The following is a 25,384-nucleotide window of genomic DNA, read 5'->3' on the forward strand; positions in this document are numbered from 1 at the left end:
AAGCAAAGCAGCACCTGCAGCTGGACACCGATCAAACCTTCTTCCCACCAAATGCTCACAAACCGCTGGGTTGTTTTGACTGAGGACACAGCGGTCGGGTCACATGACCTGCTGTGTTACATTTGCCCCAGTGAACCCAAATCTAGGTCAGCCCCTCCTTTCACTACATGAGAGGGAAAAGAGATCGAGCCACACAGAACTGATTCCAAGATACAAACACGAAAACTGCTGCTGTTCTGCAGAGAAAAACAAATGGATCTGAACTCACAAAGAAAATACAAATCCCCACCTTAATGTCACACTTTAAATTGCATGTATTTCGAGGGTTGAGAAGAGACGACCACTTCATTCACAGTTGCCTATTTCTAGTGACTCCTGCAGCAGCACTCTGTGTTTCCACTGGTTGCCCTTCAGCTGGCAGCATGAATGAGTCAGGTCATTTGTTCCCTGCTATGTTTAGCTGCTTCTATTTTGGAAGCTGTGAGAGAAGCGACCCTGCCTGAGGACTGGAGCAGACTCCTGCTGCCTCCTCTGTCCAGCTCCTCGCCAGGATTTTTGTGTAATTCTCGCGGGGGATCTTTTTTGGAGGATTCACGATGTCGGTGCCCAGCGGCGGCAGTGACAGCGGCGAGCGAGGAACGCACGCTGATCCGGCCTCGGCTAAACTAACGGTGGTGGTGGGAGACACGCACTTCTCTGAGGAGAAGACGTTGCTGGTTCAGAGCTGTGACTATTTCCAAGCGCTGTATCGCTCTGGCATGAAAGAGTGTCGGCAGCGGGAGATCCACCTGAAGGGCCTGCGGGCGCGAGGCTTCCTCATCACCCTGTCGGTGCTGCGGGGGCAGGCGCCCGTCCTGGACGCCGACGACCTCGTTGAAGCCATTGAATGCGCCGCCTTTCTTCAGGCCGGGGGCCTCACCAAGCATCTCATTGACCTGATCGACTCTGACAACTGCCTGCTGATGTATCACACGGCCGCCACCTTCGGCCTCATGGACCTCCGCCACGCTGCCGCGCTCTTCATCCGAGACGTGTACGCCGACGTGGAGGCCGACGCCAGGAGAGCTCTGCCGCCGGAGCTGATCCGCTACGTGGAGTCCTTGAGCCGGAGTGCGTTCGTGGCCGTGGGGGCGCACGTGACCTGCGGCGCCGAGGAAACGGTGCATGCTGCCTCCAGGACAATCTGCTACCTGGATGAGAGCGCGGACCACTGGGAAGTGCTGTGCGATCTGCCACCGGAGGCCAGCACGTCCATGGCCGGCGTCACCGTCCTAGACAACAAGCTCTACGTCGTGGGAGGAGTTCACCGGGTCCAGAAGCAGGTGGTGGACGCTTGTTTCTGCTACAGTGTTGAAGACAACAGCTGGAGCAGGACCGTGGGTCCGGCGCAGCCGCGGTACAACCTCAGCCTCGTGGGCGCGGACGGTCGACTTTACGCCGTCGGAGGAGAGTGCGAGAGAACGGTGATGTCGTCAGTGGAGACCTACGAGGTCAAGTCTGGGAGGTGGGAGTTCGCTGCTCACCTGCCTCGACCGGCGGCGGGAGCCGCCTGCACCACGGCCATGGGCAGGATATTTGTTTGCCTGTGGAGGCCGATGGAGACCACAGAGATCTACGAGTACGCGCCGGAGAAGGACGCGTGGCTGCTGGTGACCACGCTGATCCGGCACCACAGCTACGGACACTGCGTGGTCGGCCACAGGGACAACCTCTACGTGATGAGGAACGGGCCGTCGGACGACTTCCTCCGATGCCTGATGGACTGTTACAGCCTGCGCTCGGGCCAGTGGTCGTCTCTGCCCGGACACTTCGCCAACAGCAAAGGCTCGCTTTTCACGGCGGTGATAAGAGGCGACTCTGCGCTCACGCTCAACAGGACCATGACCCTGGAGTACAGCATCCAAAGTCAGACCTGGAGACCCAGACGGCAGATGAAGGGCTTCCCCAGAAGCGGGTCCGTGTGGACCTTCCTGCTGCGGCTGCCGGACAAATGAGGCGGTCTGCTGTGACGCTGGACGCATTTAAACATCTGCACACACAGGGGTTTAAACAATAGGGAGATGGTTCCCAGAGTCCTGAGCAGAACGAGCCACTCAGACAACAGGAGGTGCCGGTGTCAGGCCGGGACAGAGCTTCTCCTTTTGTGTGTTTTTGTTCTTTGAGGTAGTTTACATCTCCTTGTGTTGTGTTGTGTTGTTCTGTGTCTCCCTGCGGTTGTTTCTGTATTTGTGTCTTTGCTCTCACATCAGAGTTGATAACATGGAGGGTTTTGTGGTTTGTTTACCACTGGAGGGGGCACTGACCTCTTGGATCTCAGGATCCATCCATCCTCAACTCAGCTCAAAGCAAACCCTCTGAACTATTAGGATGTTAACATCTGACTTATTTTTTATCACTATTTCAGAATAAAGTGGCGTGTATTTCATGTTCCGACCTTGCTAGAGATTTCACACAGACTGCAGAAAGTACTGAGAGGTCGAAAAAGGTCATCTGGGTGTCTGCAACAGACCCTCTGCGAAGCACTCTAAGAACACATCTCCCAATGCCCACTTTTTAAAGCTGTGTTGTTTATGCAACCAGCGAGTGCCTACCTGTCCATCGAAAGTCCATGTTTACTCAGCTGCAGAAGTTTAATTGTTTTAGTGGCCAACCTGACACCACGGTCAACTTGACATTTGTTGCAATGGACAGAAATTAAAAAGAATTTACCACAAAAGAAAAGAACCCGCCTTGATACATAGACTAAGGAATGAGCTCTGTGACGGAAAACATTCAGATCAGCTCACGTCAACAGAGTGTTTTATGCAGTGGAGGAAGTAGGTTGGTCTAAATGCAACACACACAGACACAGACTGGTGGTCTGAAGCCCTGCATTCACTTTCATGAGGTGCCGCTGACCCCAGGGCAGCCTCTTGACCCCCTGCTCTTGTCCGGTCAAACATAAAAAGAGTTAAAATGTCATTTGGTTAATCCTCAATTCACACTTGAAAATGTCTGAGAAGCCAAACCCTAAAACATGTTAATTCTAAAAGCTCCTCATTTACATGTTTGGTGGAGGGTTGTTGTTTAAATTTAGTTTCTATTACTGATAAAATAATCTGCTTTGTTTGAATAAAGCCTGAGGGTTTATCCTGCTGCTTTGTCTTGGAGTGTCCTGAGAAAAATCAGCAAAAACCTTGTTCGAAAGCTTTTTAATGAAATAGAGTCAGTTTAGTCTTATATTCGGCCATTTTTTTATCTATCTTTTTTTATGGCCCTAATTCTCTTAGATAAACATGTTTAATGTCAAATTGGGCCATTTTCTATGAATGCAATACTGTAAAACTAAAGAAGCCTCCACCTTCTTTATACAGGCCTCTACATTGTCATCATCTCTATTCAGGGGAAATTAAGCCTGTTTACCTATTTACAGGCTGAGGAGTGAGGCCACACTGAGCTGCTCGTATTAAGGAGGCTTCACCACGAGCATCCAGCTCTGCTTGGTCCTGAGGCTGTTGGTGGAGACCAGTCAATATGTTTTGGCTCCTCGACTTGGACAAAGATTTAAGGGGTTAATTGTTCGATAAACATCCCACAAACACTGGTTGTGTTATAGTTTGTTTGTGTTATAGCGACCACACACCTCCCTCTCAGTCTGGGGCCAGTGATCTTACCACTCCCTTTCTTTGTGACTCTTAGAAACGAGACCCTCCCTCGCCCTCTAACCTCCCACTCCCCCACAAGAAGAAGCAGACAATGATCTTTGACTCCCATGAATATTAAGTGTGCAGCATTTGTGCGGCATTAACTGCTTTCTAATGTATGTCCCTGTGTGCACGCAGCTGTGGAGGCGTGTCTGAGGCCGCTTGTCACCGGGCCACAGACGTCCGATATTCGCTGCAGCATGTGTGTGTGTGTGTGTTTGTGTGTGTGTGTGTGTGTGTGTGTGTGTGTGTGTGTGTGTGTGTGTGTGTGTGTGTGTGTGTGTGTGTGTTGCGGGGGGGTAACAGGCCGTCTCACAGCATTCAAAGGTAAACTTCTGAAATGAGTAGAATGATTTACAGAGCTACAGAATGTGTTCATCTGTGCTAACGTGCAGCATCTGGTTGGAAGGAACAAAGAGCAAACGCACAGTTTCTCTTGTCTCTGGTGTCGTACACAATTACAACAGACAACATTGACCCAACCCAGAACTACAAAAGGAAGGACAATCTTTCAGAGGCATAGGTGAAGGATAGAGGGTGAATGATTACCAGCCTCAGATAACTGTGGACACAATACAAGAGAAGCTCAAATAACCAAATAACTTTTTTTTTATTTCTTGCACCACAATTTTGAAAATCCACACAAACCCATTGACCTTCCGCTTTAAGCTGCTGTTCCGCAGGCGTCGTAAACACCATTAACGGTGAATTAAGCAGGCTTATATATTGTGTTGCACTGGTGGAGAACTAGTTAGCTAACTTTACTAGACAGCCATTGTTTGCAAGTTGCTTGCAAGCTATAAACGAAGGTTTCCAGGTCAGATGTGTATGGGGTGCCAAATGTAAAAGGAGCATGTATAACTCGTTTTCTGACATTTAGTTAAATGTTAAAATTTAGGTAGTCTAAGTCTAAAGTGTAAATATAAAGATTTATGTAAAATGTAATGTAAAAATAAATGTTAAATGTTAAATATAAATGGTAAATATAAATTTAAATGTAAATGTAAATTGTTCAACGAGTGTGCAAGTAGACTCCACCCCGACCCTCAAAGAGTGCTCATTAAGTTGATCCTAGATCAGTGACCTGGACTCAAACACCTTAAACGGTGTGCGCAAACCCCGCCCACATCTGTTCGGCAGCGCTGTTTGAACATTTAGAATTATTATTTATATTTACATTTGTAATTACATTTAACATGTTCATTTAGACTTTGTCACATTAAGCTAACCGTAGAAAACCTTTTGTATCATTTGTTAAATGTGAGCAAACTAGTTATACATGCTCCTATTACATTGGGCACCTCATACTACATACATACTGAGAGTTCCAGTCTTGAGGAAGTGGCGGAATTTAAGCAGCTGATTAATGCAAAAGTTAACTATTTATTGTTTTATTGTTGAATAAATCTCCGGCAGGCAGCTTTAGCTGTCTCATTACACAAAAAGCCTCTGGACTTTCTGATTGTTGCTGTGGGAGGAGACCCAGACTCCCCCGGTTAAAGATCAGCCCCACTGTTGCTGCTCATTCACTCAGTTCCTATCAAAGCTCAACATTAATTGACCTATCGGCATCCATTTGCTCCTACAGAAAAAGTAAGTAGTTCATAGAAAACAATTTCATTTATCTGATGGAAGCTATTGCTTTTTATGTAAATGTTTTATTGTGACACTTGCTCTTATATAAAGACCGGAGGAGTACATAGTACTATATATCAGCCAATTAATTCTGCTGCACTGGCAGGCTGTTGTCAAAGATCCAGCATTTTGGTCATGTGTGTGCTTAGTTTCCAGTCTTATTTTGGTAGTTCCTTAGTTCTTGTTTACTTACCTAGTCATGTGTCACCACTTCCTGTTTTATTTTGGTATCACTTTCGGTTCTGTTCTGTTCTGCTCAACCAGAATCGTGTTCTTGACTTAGCTTTGCCCGCTCCCCGTCTGTACCGTAGCCTTGATCTCGATAACCTGTGTATCGACTTTTGCCTGCCTGACCACGAGCCTGAATAAACCCTCACCGACCAGAGTTCATGCAAGCTGTGCGTGTTGGTCCTTGACCTTGAACCGTGACAGCTGTACAATAACCTATATGCAATCTACATTGATCCAAAGGTGCTCAACACACATGAATAACACTACAATGGTTTTATGTGTCTTGTGGTTTAAGTCTCAAAGTGAAGGCTTCAGACTACGGTTTAAACAGTTTAATAATGGAGTCATGTTTTAAATTTTAAATTTGTTATCTTCCTTCACAGTTCATTCACTATATAAACAAATTTGTGTTTCTGCTGGTCGTTTTATCTGCCACAGTTCAGGATGGATGAGAATCAGCATCCTGTGAAGCTGTCGGTCCATCCGTCCAGAGGACTCGTGGATGAGAAGTTCACGGTCCTGGTCCAGAACGTCCCCCCTGGTTTCCAGCTGACGGTCCACGCTCTCCACCAGTGCAACAGTAGTCACATCTGGGAAGCATTCGGTCACTACACAGCTGATGCCACTGGAACAGTCAATGGTACAGCGTCTAGTTCTGCAGACCTTTGCAGGTTCTGTATTACAGGAAGACTTCTAATCAGATTGGGGAATTGCATAGTATTCAACTATTTATATTCAATTTATTAATATGTATTATTTTATAACAGTTGGAGAGGATCCCAGTCTGGGTGGAACATATTCTGGGGTCGAACAGATGGGTCTACTGTGGAGCCTCAGACCGGTTCCAGGCAGCAGACCTGGACTCAGGTAAGTCTGCCTGGACGGATGTGTGAAGATGGTACAAACAAAGTCTGAATCGGCTTTTAGCCAGTTTCCTAAACCAGCTGGTTCTCCCACTGTCCTTCAGGATGCATAAGCTTAACGTCCAGACTCCCATGGAGGTCACCGTGTCCGTGTTCAGGGGCCACCAGACTGAGGGCTTTAAGGATCAGGGGCCGTTGGTGTCTGTGGTGGTGGAGCGTTGGTACATGGCGCCTGGTGTCTGCAGAATCCCAGTCACAGAGGGGGGCCTCACTGCAACCCTCTTCCTGCCCCCAGGTAGGTCAGTCTGGAGGGAGGTGTGTTTGAATGGGACTCAGAACTGCGGTGGTGACCTGGATGTAGCAGGTTGGTCGGCTGTCTTACATTTACTTTGTCCAGCTGGACATCCAGGCTACTACACACCTTTCCTCATTTCTTCTGCTGCCCTCTGTGGTGGTTTATGTGTAACAGTGGTCAATGACAAACAAATCTATACACATTCATGTCTCTGCGGCTAGTGTTTTGTCCTGTCTCAAGGTCCTGGACCTTTTCCCGGCATCTTGGACCTGTGGGGGAGTGAAATCCAGTTGCTGGAGTACCGAGCAGCCCTGTTGGCCTCCCACGGCTTCGCCTCCCTGGCACTTGACTACATGTTTCATAAGATGACCTCGGGAAAGATGGTGGACTACCAGTACATTGAGGTAAAAAGAAGCTAAACAAACGTTAATCCTTCATGCTAATTACATAAGGTTACATTGGTGAAGTTTTAAATAAGGTTCTAATAATAACATAAGGAAACACACAAGCAGCCACTGGAGACTGCCAAGTTCTGACACTGTGATTAAAGGTCTCTGCACATGCAAAATTCACTTATTGGACATTCTGGTACATTTATTTGACTCCCTGGTTCATTTTAAGACACTCCTCGTGTGTTAGAAGTACACCCCCTACTTATGTCACATTTTTGAGAGTTTATCCAATCCGGTTCAAGAACCATCGTTTCAAATTTGGCGGACTGGGTACGTCTGCATTCTATTGACCACTCACAGAACCAGCTTCAGCCCCACCCAGACAAACTGGACCCCTAAATGTACCTGCAACATTGCGTTTCAGTCACTCACTCTAGCATAGTAGGTAGCGCTAATGCACCTTTCAGTTGGTTGCCACCCGCCATTTAAAAGACAAAAGAAGAAGAAGTCAGTCACCGAGACAGGAACTGACATGAGGCCATTAGTTTTCAGAAAGTGCTCCGTTGTTGTTTGTTCCAACCAGCATCGCAGCCTTTTCATTTTACCAGCGGAGGAAGAAAGGAGAAACGAGAAATGTTATTTACTTGTAAATGGACCGGTGCCTTCAAGGTTGAAGAAGCGCTCCGTTCCTACAAGACGTGATCCACTTGCTGCTTCCCTAAACGTAAGTAAATGCTTGATACTTATTGGATGTATGTACTCCAGGTTTCTTGATTACTCCAAGTTTCTTTAGTTGTAATCAAGATTCCCACCTGTGTAAGGAATGCTAATTGCTAGAACAGTTGAATCTAACAGCTACAGCGACAAAGAGAGACAGTGTTGCAAGGTGCTGCCACGCAATCTGGATGAGTCCAAGCCTCTCCAGCATTCTTCCAGTTCGAATCGTTTGATATATGGTACTGAGGTCATTCACTCAGCTCACATTGTAGCTGCTAGCGTCATGTTAGTCACTAGCGCGATGCTAGGGCAGCGTTAGCGGCTAGTGCTAGCCTCCACATGATGTTCAGTACAACTTGGGTTTGGCTGTGTCAGGCTTCGGCAGGACCCACATGCACAGTGCGGACGAGGTGTATGGTTAATAGACAGTGTTTATTGTTCGAGCGTAGTCAGGCGATCCAGGTCATACACGTTAAAGCTCAGGTTAAAGGCACAAAAGGAAGCAGGCAAGATCAGATCCAGGAAACATGCAGGGGTTCGGTACACAGGTAGCTCGGCAGATCTCGGCAGATCTCGGCAAATCTCGGTGGTCAGACAGTCAGAATGTTACCACAAAAATCCAGGCGAAGGTACAGACGACGAATAGGCAGGAATCGGCGGTCAATAACGGGCGCGATCAGGAAACAAGGAAGCTATACTAGTGACGCTGGAATGTGGTGCTGAGAATCGACAATCTAGCAACTAGAGTGTGTAAGAGGTGGAGGCTATATACTGGGGTGGATTACTGATTCCAGACAGGTGTGTATAATGAGGACCGGTAATGACAGAGAAAACAGCTGAGATGGGAACTAGCACAGATCGTGACAGGCTGCGATAGTAAGTTGTAGCTACTGAGCCTGTCGCGTGTATGTCGTAGCCCAAGTAGACCTGTGAATTTGGGTTATGGCAAGTTTTATCTAAGTCTAACATGTATGTTGTTGCTTTGTTCTCGTATGTGTTGTGTATCTAGTCAGTTACTGTAGCTTTAAACGTTTTTTATACAGGCAGACGCATGCCAGCTACCAAAACACAAGGAGGTTGTTTCTCAAACTGACGCCACTGCAGGCTGTGGACACACAGCTACCTTGTAGAGAAGTTGTTGCTCACCTCAGGAACCAAAGTATGTACATTTAACAGCAGTATGATTTAACAGCAGTATGATAATTTGTTGGCCAGTAGTCAGATTTTGCATTTCACATTTCATAATGTGATCTATATTATTGTCTATATATTTACTCTGTATGCAGTTGGTCAATTTATTTTGACATTTTAGTCTGTTGACGGGTAATTTCTAATTCTCGTGTTATGGTGCAGATTATGTGAAAAATGTGATGGAGACCTTCTTCAATAAAGTCCTGTTGGACCCAGGTCGTTATATGGAGGACCCTATTAACTTCCCTGTCCCACCGGCCCTATGAGCAGAATTTGAGCAACCTGACAGAAAGGAGGTCATTAATGTCATGCCAAGATTTAACAAACCAGCATTATAAAAGCTACGTTGAAAACGTGTTTGCTCCAAACACTATTACAACTGATCTAACTACCTCTATATATTGTTTACATTTGTGAGGGTTCTGAGATACATAGGAAATACTGGACATTTCATTAATTAAACAGCTGCATCCTCCATCTGTACAGCAGCTGCACTGCTTCCGATGTATTCCAAAACGTGATAAGCACAAAAAAGATCCTCACATCTCCCCAGCCAACTGCCCATGACTGTACCTGTTCCACTCCAGAAACTATGCTTTCAACATAATTATGAATCCTACCCATTAATTTTGTGGTCTGCACATTGAGCTGTAAAGGTAACTTATCCAGCATTATAGTGCTGGTGCTTTGGTTGACAATAAAGTTGGTTTTGACTATTGCTGTTTCACTGAACTATTTTTTATGAGGGAAAACAGACAAATGTTTTATAATATTTCAACTTTTATTGAGGTATTGCAACGAAAACAATAATTTAGGTATTTCACAGGTGGTCTAAGTACAACATAGGTGCCTTGTCCCTCAGGAAACACTGCCCTGATCCAGACCAGGGAAGGTGGGATGACTTGGACTCTTGGAGTGCCCAGCACCAGCTGACAAGACTTCTTTAGACTAGATACCTACAACGACTTGAGATACACAGACATAGTACCGTCAAATTTCTGAAGAAAAAAACAATAACTACATTTCTATTAGTTATATATTAGCACTGGATATATCATACACCTTACTAAAAGCAATTAAAATATTAGGTCAATATGTATTTAGAACCAAAACTATGTTTGTAAACCAGAGTTCCCAGGTACATTATGATTAATCTGTAAATAGTAAAACGTTCTAAAATTGTTTACAAATTTCTGAGATACTGATTTATTTTATGCATTTGTAATTGTCTGATATACCGTATATTAAATGTGTTCTGTAATGAATACACATTTAATCATACTGGCTCCAGTCCTGGATCATCAACCATACATGACAGTAGGTTTGGCAACTAGATCAGGCGTCTTGAGGTAAGACGGTTGTTACATTAATAAAAGTAATAAACACGTGCAATATCTTGTCAGCAACAGTTACTGTCACACCATGCCTCTGTAGGCATTCACTTTTCCCATATTGGCACTTAATTACAGACAAATACGGCAAAATATAAGCTGCAGCTGAAGACCCCATTATGGAAAAATTATTTTGACACAGCAGCAGCACGAGAAAGAAAAAAACATGCAAAAATTAGTTTATATTAATTTATCAAGCTACGCTCCCAAACAGGCTGTAGTTGTGTTGTAAATATTCTGTTTTTATCAATTTAGGCTGCTTATTGGCAACCATTAGTATTAGCGTAAGCAGCTAATCAAGTTGCGTATTAGATAAATCAATAAATGAAATTAAATTTGAAATTGCCAGTTAGACGTACCTTGGGCCATTCCAAGTGTAACCACTTCAACAGCCTCCTATTCGACTTCAGAGTCAGATTTTGGATCAAACGTATGGTTGAACTCCACTACGAGGACAAGTTAGCCTGTTTCGCTGTTTCGGTGGATTCAGTGACCGTGACGTTGGATCCCCGCCCAGATCACGGCTATGCGCTTCCTAAAAGGGGTGTGGCGATCAACTTCGCTTGCGACACAGCCCTAACAGAGCGTTGTGAACAAGAGCTTAAAACACACATTTCAGACGACCCGTGTGGGCGATCTACAGAGCTTTTTGGCATGAAAAGTTACAGACACCTTACTGAAAAATCAAGGTCCAATTCTTTCGCATTGTGTAGCATGAAAAAAGCGTGTGCATGGACCTTTAAAGCAGAGATAACAGCAGTCACAAGCAGTACTGAGTTCATGATTATCGGTGAAGGGCACAATAATACCTGTTGCTGTTGCAGGAGGCCTACAGAGTCCTGCAGCAGCATCCTCAGGTCCACAGCACCAGGATCGCGGTGCTCGGCTTCTCCTTGGGCACCAGTGTCATCCTCAACCTGACGGCTTACTCTGAGGTTGTGAAGGTAGAACAGCTGCTGCATCATCCTCCAACTGATAAACAGAATTATTGTCATACTGGAAAATGTGGAGTTGATGTCCCGCTGGCTCTTGAGGAACTTGGTTGTCTGTACATTTCCACTGTGCGTCAATCAGCCCAGATGCGCCGTGTGTATTAGTGGGAGTCACGTGCAGCCGGTGGATGGGTCTTTTAACCAAGTCATCAGTTTTTATGAGGCGTAAGTTGTTTTATGAAATAAACAGAAAACCTTTAGCTGGAATTTAGAAAGAGGAAGTCATTCTACTTGTTGATTAGGAATCAGAAGAAGATTCGCTACAATGAGAAGAACGAGGTGATCTGTCGAGATTTGGTGCTGCCCATCCCGACTGACCCCAAACTGAAAGTGGACGTGAGTAGTGCCTGACACCGTGGCAAAAAAACTGTCAACAAAATACAGCAAAAGGTCCAGGGTTTAAAAGATTAGAGCAGAATTTTTTATTGGCGTCAATAAACCTGTAGAAACCGGGTCAGATGTTACTCGCCTTCAAACATGCAGTCAAATGTCCCTTTAGATCACATGCTGCTAAATAAGTTATTTTTACGGTTGTAGTTTTTTCTTCAGATTAACACTGATATGGATGAGTTGACATTTCTAAAAAGCTATGAATAAAGCTTTAAAGGTTTCCACATAAATAAAAATAGGGAAGGCGACCGATAAAGATTTCAGTGAATCTGAAAGGCTGTTTGTCTCTGAGCAGGTTGGACGGATCCAGTGTCCTCTGCTGCTGATTGCAGGGGAGGATGATCAGAGCTGGCCGGCCCACGAGTCTGCAATGGATGTACGAATGCAGTAAGCAGTCAGATGAGAAAATTATGGAAAACACTGAATCTCAAATCCAATTAAATGTCCTGCAAACCTATGGTGACAAAGCTCAAACAGGCCTTTAAAAAATCAAAAGGAACAAAACCTGTTATGATCTGCTGCTAAAGCAGGCAGCTCAAGTCCTCAGTTTCTTTTTTTTTTTTTTGTTCTGTCCAGCAGTTAAGCAAGCAGCATATATTACGCTGAATGCCATATTGTGATGGACAGCTTTGCTTTAACAAGAAGAGTATATATAGAATATATATACTCTTCCTGATTTATGGTTTATTTAATGGTTTATTTAGCTAATCCAAAATGTGTGTGATGTTGCTGTGTTGGTGGACAGGTTAGGTTTCTGCTTTAGGGTGTGTATGCGGGAGGGTGGGGGGGAGGGGGGATAAGGGGTGCAACCAGCTGCTGAAACCAAGCAAATCTGTTAAGTAAACAATCGGAGCAAAAAAATAAATAAATAAGAAGCATGGATGTACCTTAGGCTAACACATTCATAACTAAACAATTTTTGTACTGTGGTTTACCTTGGAGATTAATACTAATACTAATAATAGTGCTAAGGTATGTGCACATACTAATACTGTCAGGCTTGGGGCAGGCGGCGGACCCACATGCACAGCACGGAGGCAGGATAGTGGTTAAACAGAGGTTTATTTCCCACGGCAGGGTCAGACGGTCCAGGTCATACACGAAAGGTTCACGGCAGAAATACAGGCAGGGATCAGGCAAAACTCACGGTCAGTTAGTTAGTCCAGGTTCGGTAACAGATGGCGGTTACAGAGGATCAGGCATAGGTGCACGAAACAAAGAACACGAACGAAACTCGAGGAGCACGAAACACGGGAAGCACGGAACTCTGAAGAAACACGCGACACTGATGAAACACGACAATCTGGCAAGTGACTACGGGAACAGGAGGTGACTAAATACACAGGTGAGTGATTAACTGATTACAGACAGGTGTGGGTGAATGAACTAGGGAGTGAGCACTGAACTGGCAACGGGAAGTCTACACAATAAAACAGGAAGTAGTGTGACAACAGGACATGGCGTGAAACATGACAAACAGGACATGGCGTGAAACATGACAGTACCCCCCCCCCTATGGCGCCTTCCACGGCGCCCACGGAAGCCCCCCCCCCAAACCAGGGCGGGCGGAGGGTGGCCCCAGGAGGAGGGACCGAACCCCTACCCCACAAGGCACACGAGCAGGGTGGGTGGAGGGAGGACCGGAGGAGGGTCAAGGCAAGAGTCCATATAACAAAGTCCACGAACGGGGAAGAACACGAAGTCCAGGGATTCCGTCACGGAGGGTGACGGCGTGGCGAGATCCTGCTCAGCAGCCGCTGAGCCAGGGTGGCACTCTTAGTGCCCTTGAACTGGGCCGATGTCCCCGGGGGCCACCCCGAATGGCAACGTCCTCCAGGCGGACGCTGATCCGATGGGCTGAGGAGTCGAGGCGGGCGTCGCCGCAGGAGGCAGCGCCATCCAGGCAGCAGGAGGCACCGAGGGCGAGGCCACCAGTCCGGCAGCCGAGACAAGGACGAGGCAGGAACCAGCGGCGTCCTCCTTGGACCACCGCGACGAGAGGCAGGAACCAGCGGCGTCCTCCTTGGACCACCGCGACGAGAGACAGGAACCAGCGGCATCCTCCTTGGACCACCGCGACGAGAGACAGGGACCAGCGGCGTCCTCCTTGGACCACCGCGACGAGAGACAGGAACCAGCGGCGTCCTCCTTGGACCACCGCGACGAGAGACCGGAACCAGCGGCGTCCTCCTTGGACCACCGCGACGAGACACGGGAACCAGCGGCGTCCTCCTTGGACCACCGCGACGAGACACGGGTGCAGATGCGGCCGGAGCCGGACCGCCAGGAACCGATGCAGGAGCGGCCGGAGCCGGACCGCCAGGAACCGATGCAGGAGCGGCCGGAGCCGGGCCGCCAGGAACCGATGCAGGTGCGGCCGGAGCCGCGACGGGAACGACACCCTCCTGGGGGTCGGCAGGAACTATGACGGGCGCGGCCCCCTCCTGGGAGTCCGCCGGGACTGCGACGGGCGCGACCCCCTCCTGGGAGTCCGCCGGGACTGCGACGGGCGCGACCCCCTCCTGGGAGTCCGCCGGGACTGCGACGGGCGCGACCCCCTCCTGGGAGTCCGCCGGGACTGCGACCGCGACCCCTTCCTCCGCCGGGACTGCGACGGGCGCGACCCCCTCCTGGGAGTCCGCCGGGACTGCGGCCGGCGCGACCTCCTCCTGGAGGTGCGCAGGAACTGCGGCCGGCGCGACCTCCTCCTGGAGGTGCGCAGGAACTGCGGCTGGCGCGACCTCCTCCTGGAGGTGCGCAGGCACTGCAGCTGGCGCGACCTCCTCCTGGAGGTGCGCAGGAACTGCAGCAGGCGCCGCCTCCTCCTTCCCAGATCTCACAGTCGCCTCCTCCTTCCTTTATTTCCTCATTCTCATCATCTCTCCTCCTCCTGTATTTCCGCCTTCCTTCCTCCTCTCCTCCTTGACCTCCTTTCTTCCTTCTTTCCTCCTGCTTCTCCGAGGGTGACAGGGACTGGAACGACCTCTCTCGGGCCGACAGGAACGAAGACTGGAACGACCGCCACAGGGCCGACAGGAACGGGACCAGAGACAGGGGCGACCTCTACTTGGTCGACGGGAGCGCCCTCACCTTGGCCGACGGGAACGCCCTCAACTTTTCCTACGGAACTCCCTCACTTGGCCGACGGGAACGCCCCTCAACTTTGGCCTACGGACGCCCTCAACTTGGCCTACGGGAACGCCCTCAACTTGGCCTACGGGAACGCCCTCAACTTGGCCTAACGGGAACGCCCTCAACTTGCCTACGGGAACGCCCTCAACTTGGCCTACGGGAACGCCCTCAACTTGGCCTACGGAACGCCCTCAACTTGGCCGACAGGGACAGGAACTGGAACGACCTCAACTTGGCCGACAGGGACAGGATGGAACGACCTCAACTTGGCCGACAGGGACAGGAACTGGAACGACCTCAACTTGGCCGACAGGGACAGGAACTGGAACGACCTCAACTTGGCCGACAGGGACAGGAACTGGAACGACCTCAACTTGGCCGACAGGGACAGGAACTGGAACGACCTCAACTTGACCGACAGGGACAGGAACTGGAACGACCTCAACTTGGCCGACAGGGACAGGAACTGGAACAACCTCAACTTGGCCGACAGGGACAGGAACTGGAACGACCTCAACCTGGCCGACAGGGACAGGAACTGGAACGACCTCAACATGGCCGACAGGAACAGGAACGGCATCTACTTGGCCGACAGGAACAGGAACGGCATCTACTTGGCCGACAGGAACAGGAACGGCATCTACTTGGCCGACAGGGACAGGAACTGGAACGACCTCAACATGGCCGACAGGGACAGGAACGGCATCTACTTGGCCGACAGGAACAGGAACGGCATCTACTTGGCCGACAGGAACAGGAACGGGGACTGGAACGGCCGCAACATGGCCGACTGGAACGGCCGCAACATGGCCGACAGGAACGGCCGCAACATGGCCGACAGGAATGGCCGCAACATGGCCGACAGGAACAAGAACGACCCCTAACGGATCGACAGGAACTGGAACGGCGTCCCCTCCGGAGCTGGCATGACAGCTTACAGCTGCCGAGCTCGACGGGGGAGACGTCGGGCCTGATTGGGTGGAACTAACACTTGTCAGACGGACGGTGCCCTCTGACTGGGACAAGGACTGAGCGTGACTGGACCGGACTGGGGCGTGACTCGACTGGACTGGAACATGGGCTAGACTCGGCTGGACCAGAGCGTGACTCAACTGAACTGGGACCTGGACTGGGCTCGACTGGACTGGGCTCGACTGGACTGAGACCTGGGCTGGGCTCGACTGGGCTGAGACCTGGGCTGGGCTCGACTGGGCTGAAACCTGGGCTGGGCTCGACTGGGCTGAGACCTGGGCTGGGCTCGACTGGGCTGAGACCGGGACTGGGCTCGACTGGGCTGAGACCTGGACTGGGCTCGACTGGGCTGGAGACTGAACTGGGCTCGACTGGGCTGGAGACTGAACTGGGCTCGACTGGGCTGGAGACTGAACTGGGCTCGACTGGGCTGGAGACTGAACTGGGCTCGACTGGGCTGGAGACTGAACTGGGCTCGACTGGGCTGAAGACTGAACTGGGCTCGACTGGGCTGGAGACTGAACTGGGCTCGACTGGGCTGGAGACTGAACTGGGCTCGACTGGGCTGGAGACTGAACAGGGCTCAACTGAACTGGAGACTGAACAGGGCTCGGCTGAACTGGAGACTGAACAGGGCTCGGCTGGACTGGAGACTGAACAGGGCTCGGCTGGACTGGAGACTGAACAGGGCTCGGCTGGACTGGAGACTGAACAGGGCTCGGCTGAACTGGGGACTGGGCAACACACGGCTGAACTGGGGACTGGGCAACACACGGCTGAACTGGGGACTGGGCAACACACGGCTGAACTGGGGACTGGGCAACACACGGCTGAACTGGGGACTGGGCAACACACGGCTGAACTGGGGACTGGACAAAACACGACTGAGCTGGGGACTGGACAAAACACGACTGAGCTGGAGACTGGGCAAAACACGACTGAGCTGGAGACTGGGCAAAACACGACTGAGCTGGAGACTGGGCAGCGCGCGGCTGAACTGGAGACTGAACAGCGCGCGGCTGAACTGGAGACGGGGAACCGCGTGAGTGCAGGAAATCCTCCCAGCGGAACAACCATGGAGCTGGGCAGGTTGGTGCAGGCACGACGGTCCGACGGGGCTGGACCAACCTGCTGGTGTGGTGCGGAGCGCGTCGCTTAACTCCTCGTACCTCGCGCACAGCCGCTCATAGAGGTGACGAACGCTGGGGCGCTCTAACGCGCTGTCATCGTCCTCCAGCGTCAATATCGCCACCTCAACGGCGCTACGCTGGTTCTCCGGGTTAATCGCCCGTCGGTAATCCTCCGCGAGGATCTTGAAATAATCACGTAGGTCGCTGGGTAGCTCGGCGCAGGTGAATTCCATGCTCCCTCGGGAGAAGAATATTCGCCGTACGAAAACAAGGGGAAAAAAAACAGTCACTGCCCTGACCGGAGGCTAAGTGCTGGCTGGGTCCAAGTGTGGCCAGATTGTTCTGTCAGGCTTGGGGCAGGCGGCGGACCCACATGCACAGCACGGAGGCAGGATAGTGGTTAAACAGAGGTTTATTTCCCACGGCAGGGTCAGACGGTCCAGGTCATACACGAAAGGTTCACGGCAGAAATACAGGCAGGGATCAGGCAAAACTCACGGTCAGTTAGTTAGTCCAGGTTCGGTAACAGATGGCGGTTACAGAGGATCAGGCATAGGTGCATGAAACAAAGAACACGAACGAAACTCGAGGAGCACGAAACACGGGAAGCACGGAACTCTGAAGAAACACGCGACACTGATGAAACACGACAATCTGGCAAGTGACTACGGGAACAGGAGGTGACTAAATACACAGGTGAGTGATTAACTGATTACAGACAGGTGTGGGTGAATGAACTAGGGAGTGAGCACTGAACTGGCAACGGGAAGTCTACACAATAAAACAGGAAGTAGTGTGACAACAGGACATGGCGTGAAACATGACAAACAGGACATGGCGTGAAACATGACAAATACAAACATATACATACAATATACATACATATGTGCATTATTATACATATCCCATACTACTTAATAAAAGTCATGACATACAACACCACAAATTCCATATTCACACATTATTCATATCGGTAGTGATAAGTATCAATAATACTTACAGTTGGATTTGGAAAGTGTCCCACTACAAGGTTAGTAAGGCTGTAGCTTATCATTATTCACCCAAAGGGTGAGGCAGACGTTGGTGCATGAACAATGCCACTTGTGGAAGCCAGGTGATGTGAGGGGCTCCGCCACTACGCCCATCCAGCAAGCAGAGGAAGGAATCCTAGCAGCCAGGGAGCCCACACCCTTCAGTTCCAGGAGGCAGGTGTTGCGACCCAAGCCGCCCACACAGAGCCCCCCAGGCAGAGCTGCAGCAGCCACAGAGACAGCACCCGAAGCCAGAGTGGGCCACCGGGGGTCAACGCTGTCCGCCCCATGAGAACCAGGGCAAACACTCCCCCCGGCGGAGGGTCGGCCTGAAAGAGTAAGCCCGAGGACCCACGGTCCGTAGGGAGCCCGCCAGAAGATGCCCCCGCGCCCAGAGTGGGGCCCGCCCCCAGCCCACCACCCCCACACGGGCGGAGCGGGGCCTACCCCATCGGCCCGACCTCATCCCCTGGCGCTACAGCGGCCTGCAGCACAAGGCCAGCAATTGGTGGGGTCAGCAGAAAAGAGACCACCCAGGCAGACGATCATCGTACCCCGGGCGAAAAACCGGACCCCCCACACTTCAACCGCACCACAGGCATACCAACTCACACAAACACAGACGCATACACCCATCCACATGTGCAACACACATCATCACATCAACACACACACACACCATAGACTCTCTCACAACAAACTAGTCAATCATACGTGAACCAATGCACTCTCAGATACATTCTCCCACCCACACCATTCGCTTGATCACATTCGTGGGGAGGGTAGGTCTCCGGCCTGCCGTCCATGTGGCCCCAGGCAGGGACCGCAGCTCCTCCCGAGCCCCGACCAACCCCCCCAACCCGGGGGAGGCAGAGGGTGTCAGGTTCCGGCTCTGTTTTTAGTTTTATTTTGAAGGCACTTTGTTGTTTTGTCTCATCATCATGTTTTGGGTTCCAGTTTCCGCGTCCTGTTTTAGTTTGATAGTTTCCGGTTTACCAGTCCATCACACCCACGCTAACCTTACTTCCGGTTTTCAGTTCACGCACCTGTTTTTCATTCATCATTACTTCCCGGACATTTAAGCACCACCGGTCACTATCATGATTTGCCAGATCGTTGTTTTCTGATTCCTGACTCTCACGTTCCCGCGGCTCCGTACCGACCCTGTAAGTCAGCGTTCTGTTATTGACTACTACCTGTTTTGTGACTTTGATTTTGGGAATAAACCCTCATTTTTCACCGGCTACGTCGTGTCCTGGCGCTGTGCATTTGAGTCCTCTCCCTGCCGATCCGTGACAGAACGATCTGGCCAGACTTGGACCCAGCCAGCGCCCAGCCTTCACCCCGGTCAGCCGCCGCCGTCTCTTCTTTTTTCCCTCTCTGTTTGGCTCCGTGTACAAGTCGCTCACCGGAGCAATGGATTTCGTTTTCCTAAATCTACCGGAGGACATCCGTGGCGATCTCCAGGGCTTAGCCAGGAAATATGCAGAAGCACCCAGCCCCCAGGTTCGGCTCTCCGTGGTAGAACTAGCCATCGAGATACTGGAGGACGAATACTGGTGGCGTGAGTACCCCGGGGTGCAAGCGTATTTCGAGGGGCTCCGACTAACGCGGAGGGACTTGACACGCGCTCTGCGCGTATCGCCTGGCCGCGCCTCCGTCGCCGCTCCGGCGGTTCTCGTGCCTGTCGCCGCTCCGACGGTTCCCGTTCCTGACGCCGCTCCGGCGGTTCCCGTTCCTGTCGCCGCTCCGGCGGTTCCCGTTCCTGTCGCCGCGCCGGCGGTTCCCGTTCCTGTCGCCGCGCCTGCGGCTACAACCCAGGCTCTAGACGCCGCCGGTTTGGTTCACCACACGGACCCCACTACAGAGACCCAGCCCCTGCCGCTCTCAGCGCCTCAGGCGACGGTCAGCCGCAGGCGCCCCAGACGACGTCGGCGAGGGCACGGGTCTGAGGTTCAGGGCCCAGAGACCTCGGTCGCAGTGCCCGAGCAGCTCTCCTCTCCCGCGGGGGTTCCCCTCGGCTCTCCCTCTGACTGTGTTGTGTCGATTGCAGGCATCCCCGCTAGCGTCACCCAACGTATCCACCTCCACTGTTCTCCTCCGGTTACGTTCCTCTTTGCCCACCTCCTGAACACCGCCGATTCGGCAGCAGACCAGGGCACGAGAGAACAATTGTTCGAGGAAGCAGCCGCTCTCGTCCTGAGGGAACCTGTCCTGCGAGAGGTCCTGCAACTCCCGGGCCTGCAGCCAGCAGCCGCTTCATGTCCCACCTCTCAGTCAGGTCAGTCAAGCCACGCTCAGTCTCCAGCCCTAGTGCAGCCATGTCCTGTTCAGACTCCAGTCGTAGTTCAGTCGCCCCTCGTTCAGGTTCCAGCTCAGCCTTGCCATGCTCAGGTCTCCGCCCAGTCACGTTCTGTTCAGTCTCCAGTCCAGCCGCGCGCTGTTCAGTCTCCAGTCCAGCCGCGCGCTGTTCAGTCTCCAGTCCAGCCGCGCGCTGTTCAGTCTCCAGTCCAGCCGCGCGCTGTTCAGTCTCCAGGCCAGCCGCGCGCAGTTCAGTCTCCAGTCCAGTCGAGCCCAGTTCAGTCTCCAGTCCAGTCGAGCCCAGTTCAGTCTCCAGTCCAGTCGAGCCCAGTTCAGTCGGGCCCAGTTCAGTCGGGCCCAGTTCAGTCGGGCCCAGTTCAGTCGGGCCCAGTTCAGTCGAGCCCAGTTCAGTCGAGCCCAGTTCAGTCGAGCCCAGTTCAGTCGAGCCCAGTTCAGTCGAGCCCAGTTCCGGCCCCAGTTCAGTCGAGCCCTGTTCCGGCCCCAGTTCAGTCGAGTCCTGTTCCGGCCCCAGTTCAGTCGAGTCCTGTTCCGGCCCCAGTTCAGTCGAGTCCTGTTCCGGCCCCAGTTCAGTCGAGTCCTGTTCCGGCCCCAGTTCAGTCGAGTCCTGTTCCGGCCCCAGTTCAGTCGAGTCCTGTTCCGGCCCCAGTTCAGTCGGGTCCTGTTCCGGCCCCAGTTCAGTCGGGTCCTGTCCAGGTTCCAGTACAGTCGGGTCCTGTCCAGGTTCCAGTACAGTCCAGTCACGTTCCTGTCCCGGTTCCAGTACAGTCCAGTCACGTTCCTGTCCCGGTTCCAGTACAGTCCAGTCACGTTCCTGTCCCGGTTCAGTCCAGTCACGTTCCTGTCCCGGTTCAGTCCAGTCACGTTCCTGTCCCGGTTCAGTTCAGTCACGTTCCTGTCCCGGTTCAGTTCAGTCACGCGCAGGTCGTGTCCCAACCAGGGGGCACCACCTGTCGTACAGGTGCTATGCACACCCGATCAGGCCCGACGTCTGCTCCGTCGAGCTTGGCAGCGGCAAGTAGCCATGCCAGCTCCAGAGTAGATGCCGTTCCAGTTCCTGTCGGCCATGTCGCGGCCGTTCCTGTCGGCCATGTTGAGGCCGTTCTAGTTCCTGTTCCTGTCCCTGTCGGCCAAGTAGACGCCGTTCCTGTCCCTGTCGGCCATGTTGCGGCCGTTCCTGTCGGCCATGTTGCGGCCGTTCCTGTCGGCCATGTTGCGGCCGTTCTAGTCCCTGTTCCTGTCCCTGTCGGCCAAGTAGATGCCGTTCCTGTCGGCCATGTTGCGGCCGTTCCAGCTCCTGTCCCTGTCGGCCATGTTGCGGCCGTTCCAGCTCCTGTCACCCTCGGAGCCGCAGCCCCTGCGCACCCCCAGGAGGAGGTCGCGCCAGCTGCAGCCCCTGCGCACCTCCAGGAGGAGGTCGCGCCAGCTGCAGCCCCTGCGCACCTCCAGGAGGAGGTCGCGCCAGCTGCAGCCCCTGCGCACCTCCAGGAGGAGGTCGCGCCAGCTGCAGCCCCTGCGCACCTCCAGGAGGAGGTCGCGCCAGCTGCAGCCCCTGCGCACCTCCAGGAGGAGGTCGCGCCAGCTGCAGCCCCTGCGCACCTCCAGGAGGAGGTCGCGCCAGCTGCAGTTCCCGCGCACCTCCAGGAGGAGGTCGCGCCAGCTGCAGTTCCCGCGCACCTCCAGGAGGAGGTCGCGCCAGCTGCAGTTCCCGCGCACCTCCAGGAGGAGGTTGCGCCAGCTGCAGTTCCCGCGCACCTCCAGGAGGAGGTCGCGCCAGCTGCAGTTCCCGCGCACCTCCAGGAGGAGGTCGCGCCAGCTGCAGTTCCCGCGCACCTCCAGGAGGAGGTCGCGCCAGCTGCAGTTCCCGCGCACCTCCAGGAGGAGGTCGCGCCAGCCGCAGTTCCCGCGGACCTCCAGGAGGGGGTCGCGCCAGCCGCAGTCCCGGCGGACCTCCAGGAGGGGGTCGCGCCAGCCGCAGTCCCGGCGGACCTCCAGGAGGGGGTCGCGCCCGTCGCAGTCCCGGCGGACCTCCAGGAGGGGGTCGCGCCCGTCGCAGTCCCGGCGGACCTCCAGGAGGGGGTCGCGCCAGCCGCAGTCCCGGCGGACCTCCAGGAGGGGGTCGCGCCAGCCGCAGTCCCGGCGGACCTCCAGGAGGGGGTCGCGCCCGTCGCAGTCCCGGCGGACCTCCAGGAGGGGGTCGTTCCCGTCGCAGCTCCCGCTGCACCGGCATCGGTTCCTGGCGGCTCGGCTCCGGCCGCACCTGCATCTGTTCCTGGCGGCCCGGCTCCGGCCGCACCTGCATCTGTTCCTGGCGGCTCGGCTCCGGCCGCACCTGCATCGGTTCCTGGCGGCCCGGCTCCGGCCGCCCCTGCATCGGTTCCTGCCTCGTCCTGGCCTCGGCTGCCGGACTGGTGGCCTCGCCCTCGGCTTCGCCTGCTGATTGGATGGCGCTGCCTCCTTCGGCGCCGTCCGCCTCGACTCCGCCACCGCCACGGCCGTTCGCCTGGGGTGAGTCCCCGCCTGCCGCGGCGATGGCGGGGCCTCTGCCGTCGTCGTCCGCCGCGACCCTGGGATCCCCGGAGCATCTCCGTCGGGGAGGGGGCTGGGCTCAGCTCTGCTCTCCCGGACCTCGCCAGCCGTCGTGGTGGACTCTCCTGCCACCACCCTCGTGAGGAACTCCTGGACTCTGTTCTCCCTGTTATGGACGTTCGATTTTCGTTCTGTGGACTCTTGTTTTTGTCCCTCCTCCTGTGTCCACCCTCCGCCCGCCCTGGTTCGGGGGGGGGCTTCCGTGGGCGCCGTGGAAGACGCCCTAGAGGGAGGGGTACTGTCAGGTTCCGGCTCTGTTTTTAGTTTTATTTTGAAGGCACTTTGTTGTTTTGTCTCATCATCATGTTTTGGGTTCCAGTTTCCGCGTCCTGTTTTAGTTTGATAGTTTCCGGTTTACCAGTCCATCACACCCACGCTAACCTTACTTCCGGTTTTCAGTTCACGCACCTGTTTTTCATTCATCATTACTTCCCGGACATTTAAGCACCACCGGTCACTATCATGATTTGCCAGATCGTTGTTTTCTGATTCCTGACTCTCACGTTCCCGCAGCTCCGTACCGACCCTGTAAGTCAGCGTTCTGTTATTGACTACTACCTGTTTTGTGACTTTGATTTTGGGAATAAACCCTCATTTTTCACCGGCTACGTCGTGTCCTGGCGCTGTGCATTTGAGTCCTCTCCCTGCCGATCCGTGACAGAGGGCAGTAGAAATAGGTACCCCAGAACCCTGCAACCCAGCTTGGACGTCCTCAGTTTCTTTAGGACCTGAGGCCACTCAGCATTGGCTCACAGGACTGAACAGTGTTACATAGACCTAAACTAAACAGACCAAAACGCAAAGTGTACTGAACCTGGTGCAGAACAGCACAGAACTATCAGCCGGGTGAGCAGGCGAGGAGCCGGTGACATGGACATGGAAACACTGGCAGACTAGCAATGGGAGTTCTGAGGTGGAGTACTTAAGTTGAAGCAGAGGGAAAGACACTGGAGGATGGAATAATGCAAATCAAAGCTCCTGCTCAATATCTGTGTTCCAGATGAAGGAGATGATGGAGCGGGCAGGGAACAGCCACCTGCTGACTGTGCTGTCGTACCCAAACACCGGTCACCTGATCGAACCTCCCTACGGACCACACAGAGCAACAACCATCGACCATCACAGGAGTAGGTTCATGTTCATGCAGGACTAATCTTAGATTAGCTCCCAAAATATGGATTTTGCTTGTGTCTTCGCAGACGTGGCTCTGTGGGGCGGACAGATGGTGCCACACTGCATAGCTCAAGAAGATGCCTGGAAAAAGACACTGGTGTTTCTGAGGGAGAATCTGCACAAAACCTGTGCGGCCTCCGTTTCAAAACTTTAACCAAGGGGAAAACAAGTAAACAAGAGTCATGTCCTGAGAAGTGTCATGGCAGGAAGTTATAAACGTGGTTTAATTATTAACATAAAACTAAAATAACAAGACCTGAAAACCTGGACAAACACATCAATTAGCACAGTCAAACGCATATTAATGCAATGTAATTACATATATTATTATAGATGTGTAATGTTTTTAGTGGAGCCATTTAACAAGGCTTAGTGATGTGAAAATGGAGAAAGGAGAAACTCTGCACATTAGCATCACGTCAGCTCTGGTTTATTTGCAGCTTAAAATTCATACACCATTGTTTTTAAAGTATCTTAAACCGTTTAGCAGCTCAGATGTGGCTATATGACTGAAAAGGTGACTTTTGTGCATTTACGCCACTGTCGTAATAAAATATGAAGTGACACGCATCTGTGAAGATTCTCGGGCGTCCAAGGAGCAACAGATGACATTAAAATAAATTCATCAGATGAAGCTTAACAGATCTTAACGTGTTCAAGAATAATAAAAAACAGTTTTTGTCCTGACATTAATGTTTATATATAATTTCTCAAATTAACCCCTATTGTTATTTTCATGCTTAGACATGGTGGTTTTTACACAGCAGAGGAAAAGGAAGGAAAACTGAGTTGTCGTTTGCAGCGAGTCTAAAGTTTAATGTACAGTAGTGTGAGAAGTTCACAGTCCTGGTCCAGAACGTCCCCACTGTTTTTTTTACATTATGTCTGCAGAATCCCAGTCACAGAGGGGGGCGTCACTGCAACCCTCTTCCTGCCCTCAGGTAGGACCACATGTTTGCTAGCAGAAATGTAATCTGGCTACGTGCTGATGAGTTTCTGATCTCATCTGAAGCCTCTGGACTATCTTGGACCTGTGGGGGGGGGGGGGGGGGAGCTCCAGCACTGCAGGCCTATTAGCTGCTAATGTTAGCCCACGACACATTTGTGGCTCTACCACTATGATACTTGATCCAAACCTAATGATCTTTGGCTCAACTGAAAGTTAAGATTCTAGGGACTCTAAGGATTTGTGGTAACTGTGTATTAAGTTGTGAAAGATAAATGCTAAGCTAATTGCTAGCTAAATAAACAATATAAA

At 52.1% G+C, this 25,384-nt stretch overlaps 1 protein-coding gene across 4 annotated transcripts; it reads left to right on the forward strand.

Annotated features, from left to right (window-relative positions):
* Positions 1-216: 216 nt before the first annotated feature.
* On the forward strand, positions 217-24,815 carry LOC114856742 (peroxisomal succinyl-coenzyme A thioesterase-like). Of its 4 annotated transcripts, none has more exons than XR_008695045.1 (12): positions 1,990-2,163; positions 3,413-5,276; positions 5,988-6,189; positions 6,317-6,416; positions 6,517-6,707; positions 6,948-7,111; positions 11,223-11,342; positions 11,473-11,555; positions 11,633-11,726; positions 12,076-12,167; positions 23,954-24,080; positions 24,153-24,167. XR_008695045.1 is itself a non-coding variant. In XM_029152419.3 (12 exons), the coding sequence occupies exons 3-12, from the start codon at positions 5,994-5,996 to the stop codon at positions 24,278-24,280; spliced, it is 1,284 nt and encodes a 427-aa protein (XP_029008252.1). In that variant the 5' UTR covers positions 1,990-2,163; positions 3,413-5,276; positions 5,988-5,993; the 3' UTR covers positions 24,281-24,815. The 4 variants fall into 4 exon arrangements, 1 of the variants encoding a protein (XP_029008252.1); XM_029152419.3 differs by having other exon boundaries at positions 12,076-12,156; positions 24,153-24,815; XR_008695043.1 differs by lacking the exons at positions 6,948-7,111; positions 11,223-11,342; positions 11,473-11,555; ... (2 more) ...; positions 23,954-24,080; positions 24,153-24,167 and having other exon boundaries at positions 217-2,163; positions 5,988-6,220; positions 6,517-6,551.
* The last annotated feature ends 569 nt before the right edge of the window (positions 24,816-25,384 follow it).

Source organism: Betta splendens, chromosome 6 (assembly GCF_900634795.4).
Source record: "Betta splendens chromosome 6, fBetSpl5.4, whole genome shotgun sequence".
Classification (NCBI taxonomy): Eukaryota; Metazoa; Chordata; class Actinopteri; order Anabantiformes; family Osphronemidae; genus Betta; species Betta splendens.

What these genes read in the sequence shown, in the direction of transcription:
- LOC114856742 (XM_029152419.3), top strand. Translation starts at nt 5,994, where the DNA reads ATGGATGAGAATCAGCATCCTGTGAAGCTGTCGGTCCATCCGTCCAGA. An exon ending in AACCCTCTTCCTGCCCCCAG is followed by an intron (nt 6,708 to 6,947) that starts GTAGGTCAGTCT and finishes TCCTGTCTCAAG; the next exon opens with GTCCTGGACCTTTTCCCGGC. An exon ending in GTCATCAGTTTTTATGAGGC is followed by an intron (nt 11,556 to 11,632) that starts GTAAGTTGTTTT and finishes CTTGTTGATTAG; the next exon opens with GAATCAGAAGAAGATTCGCT.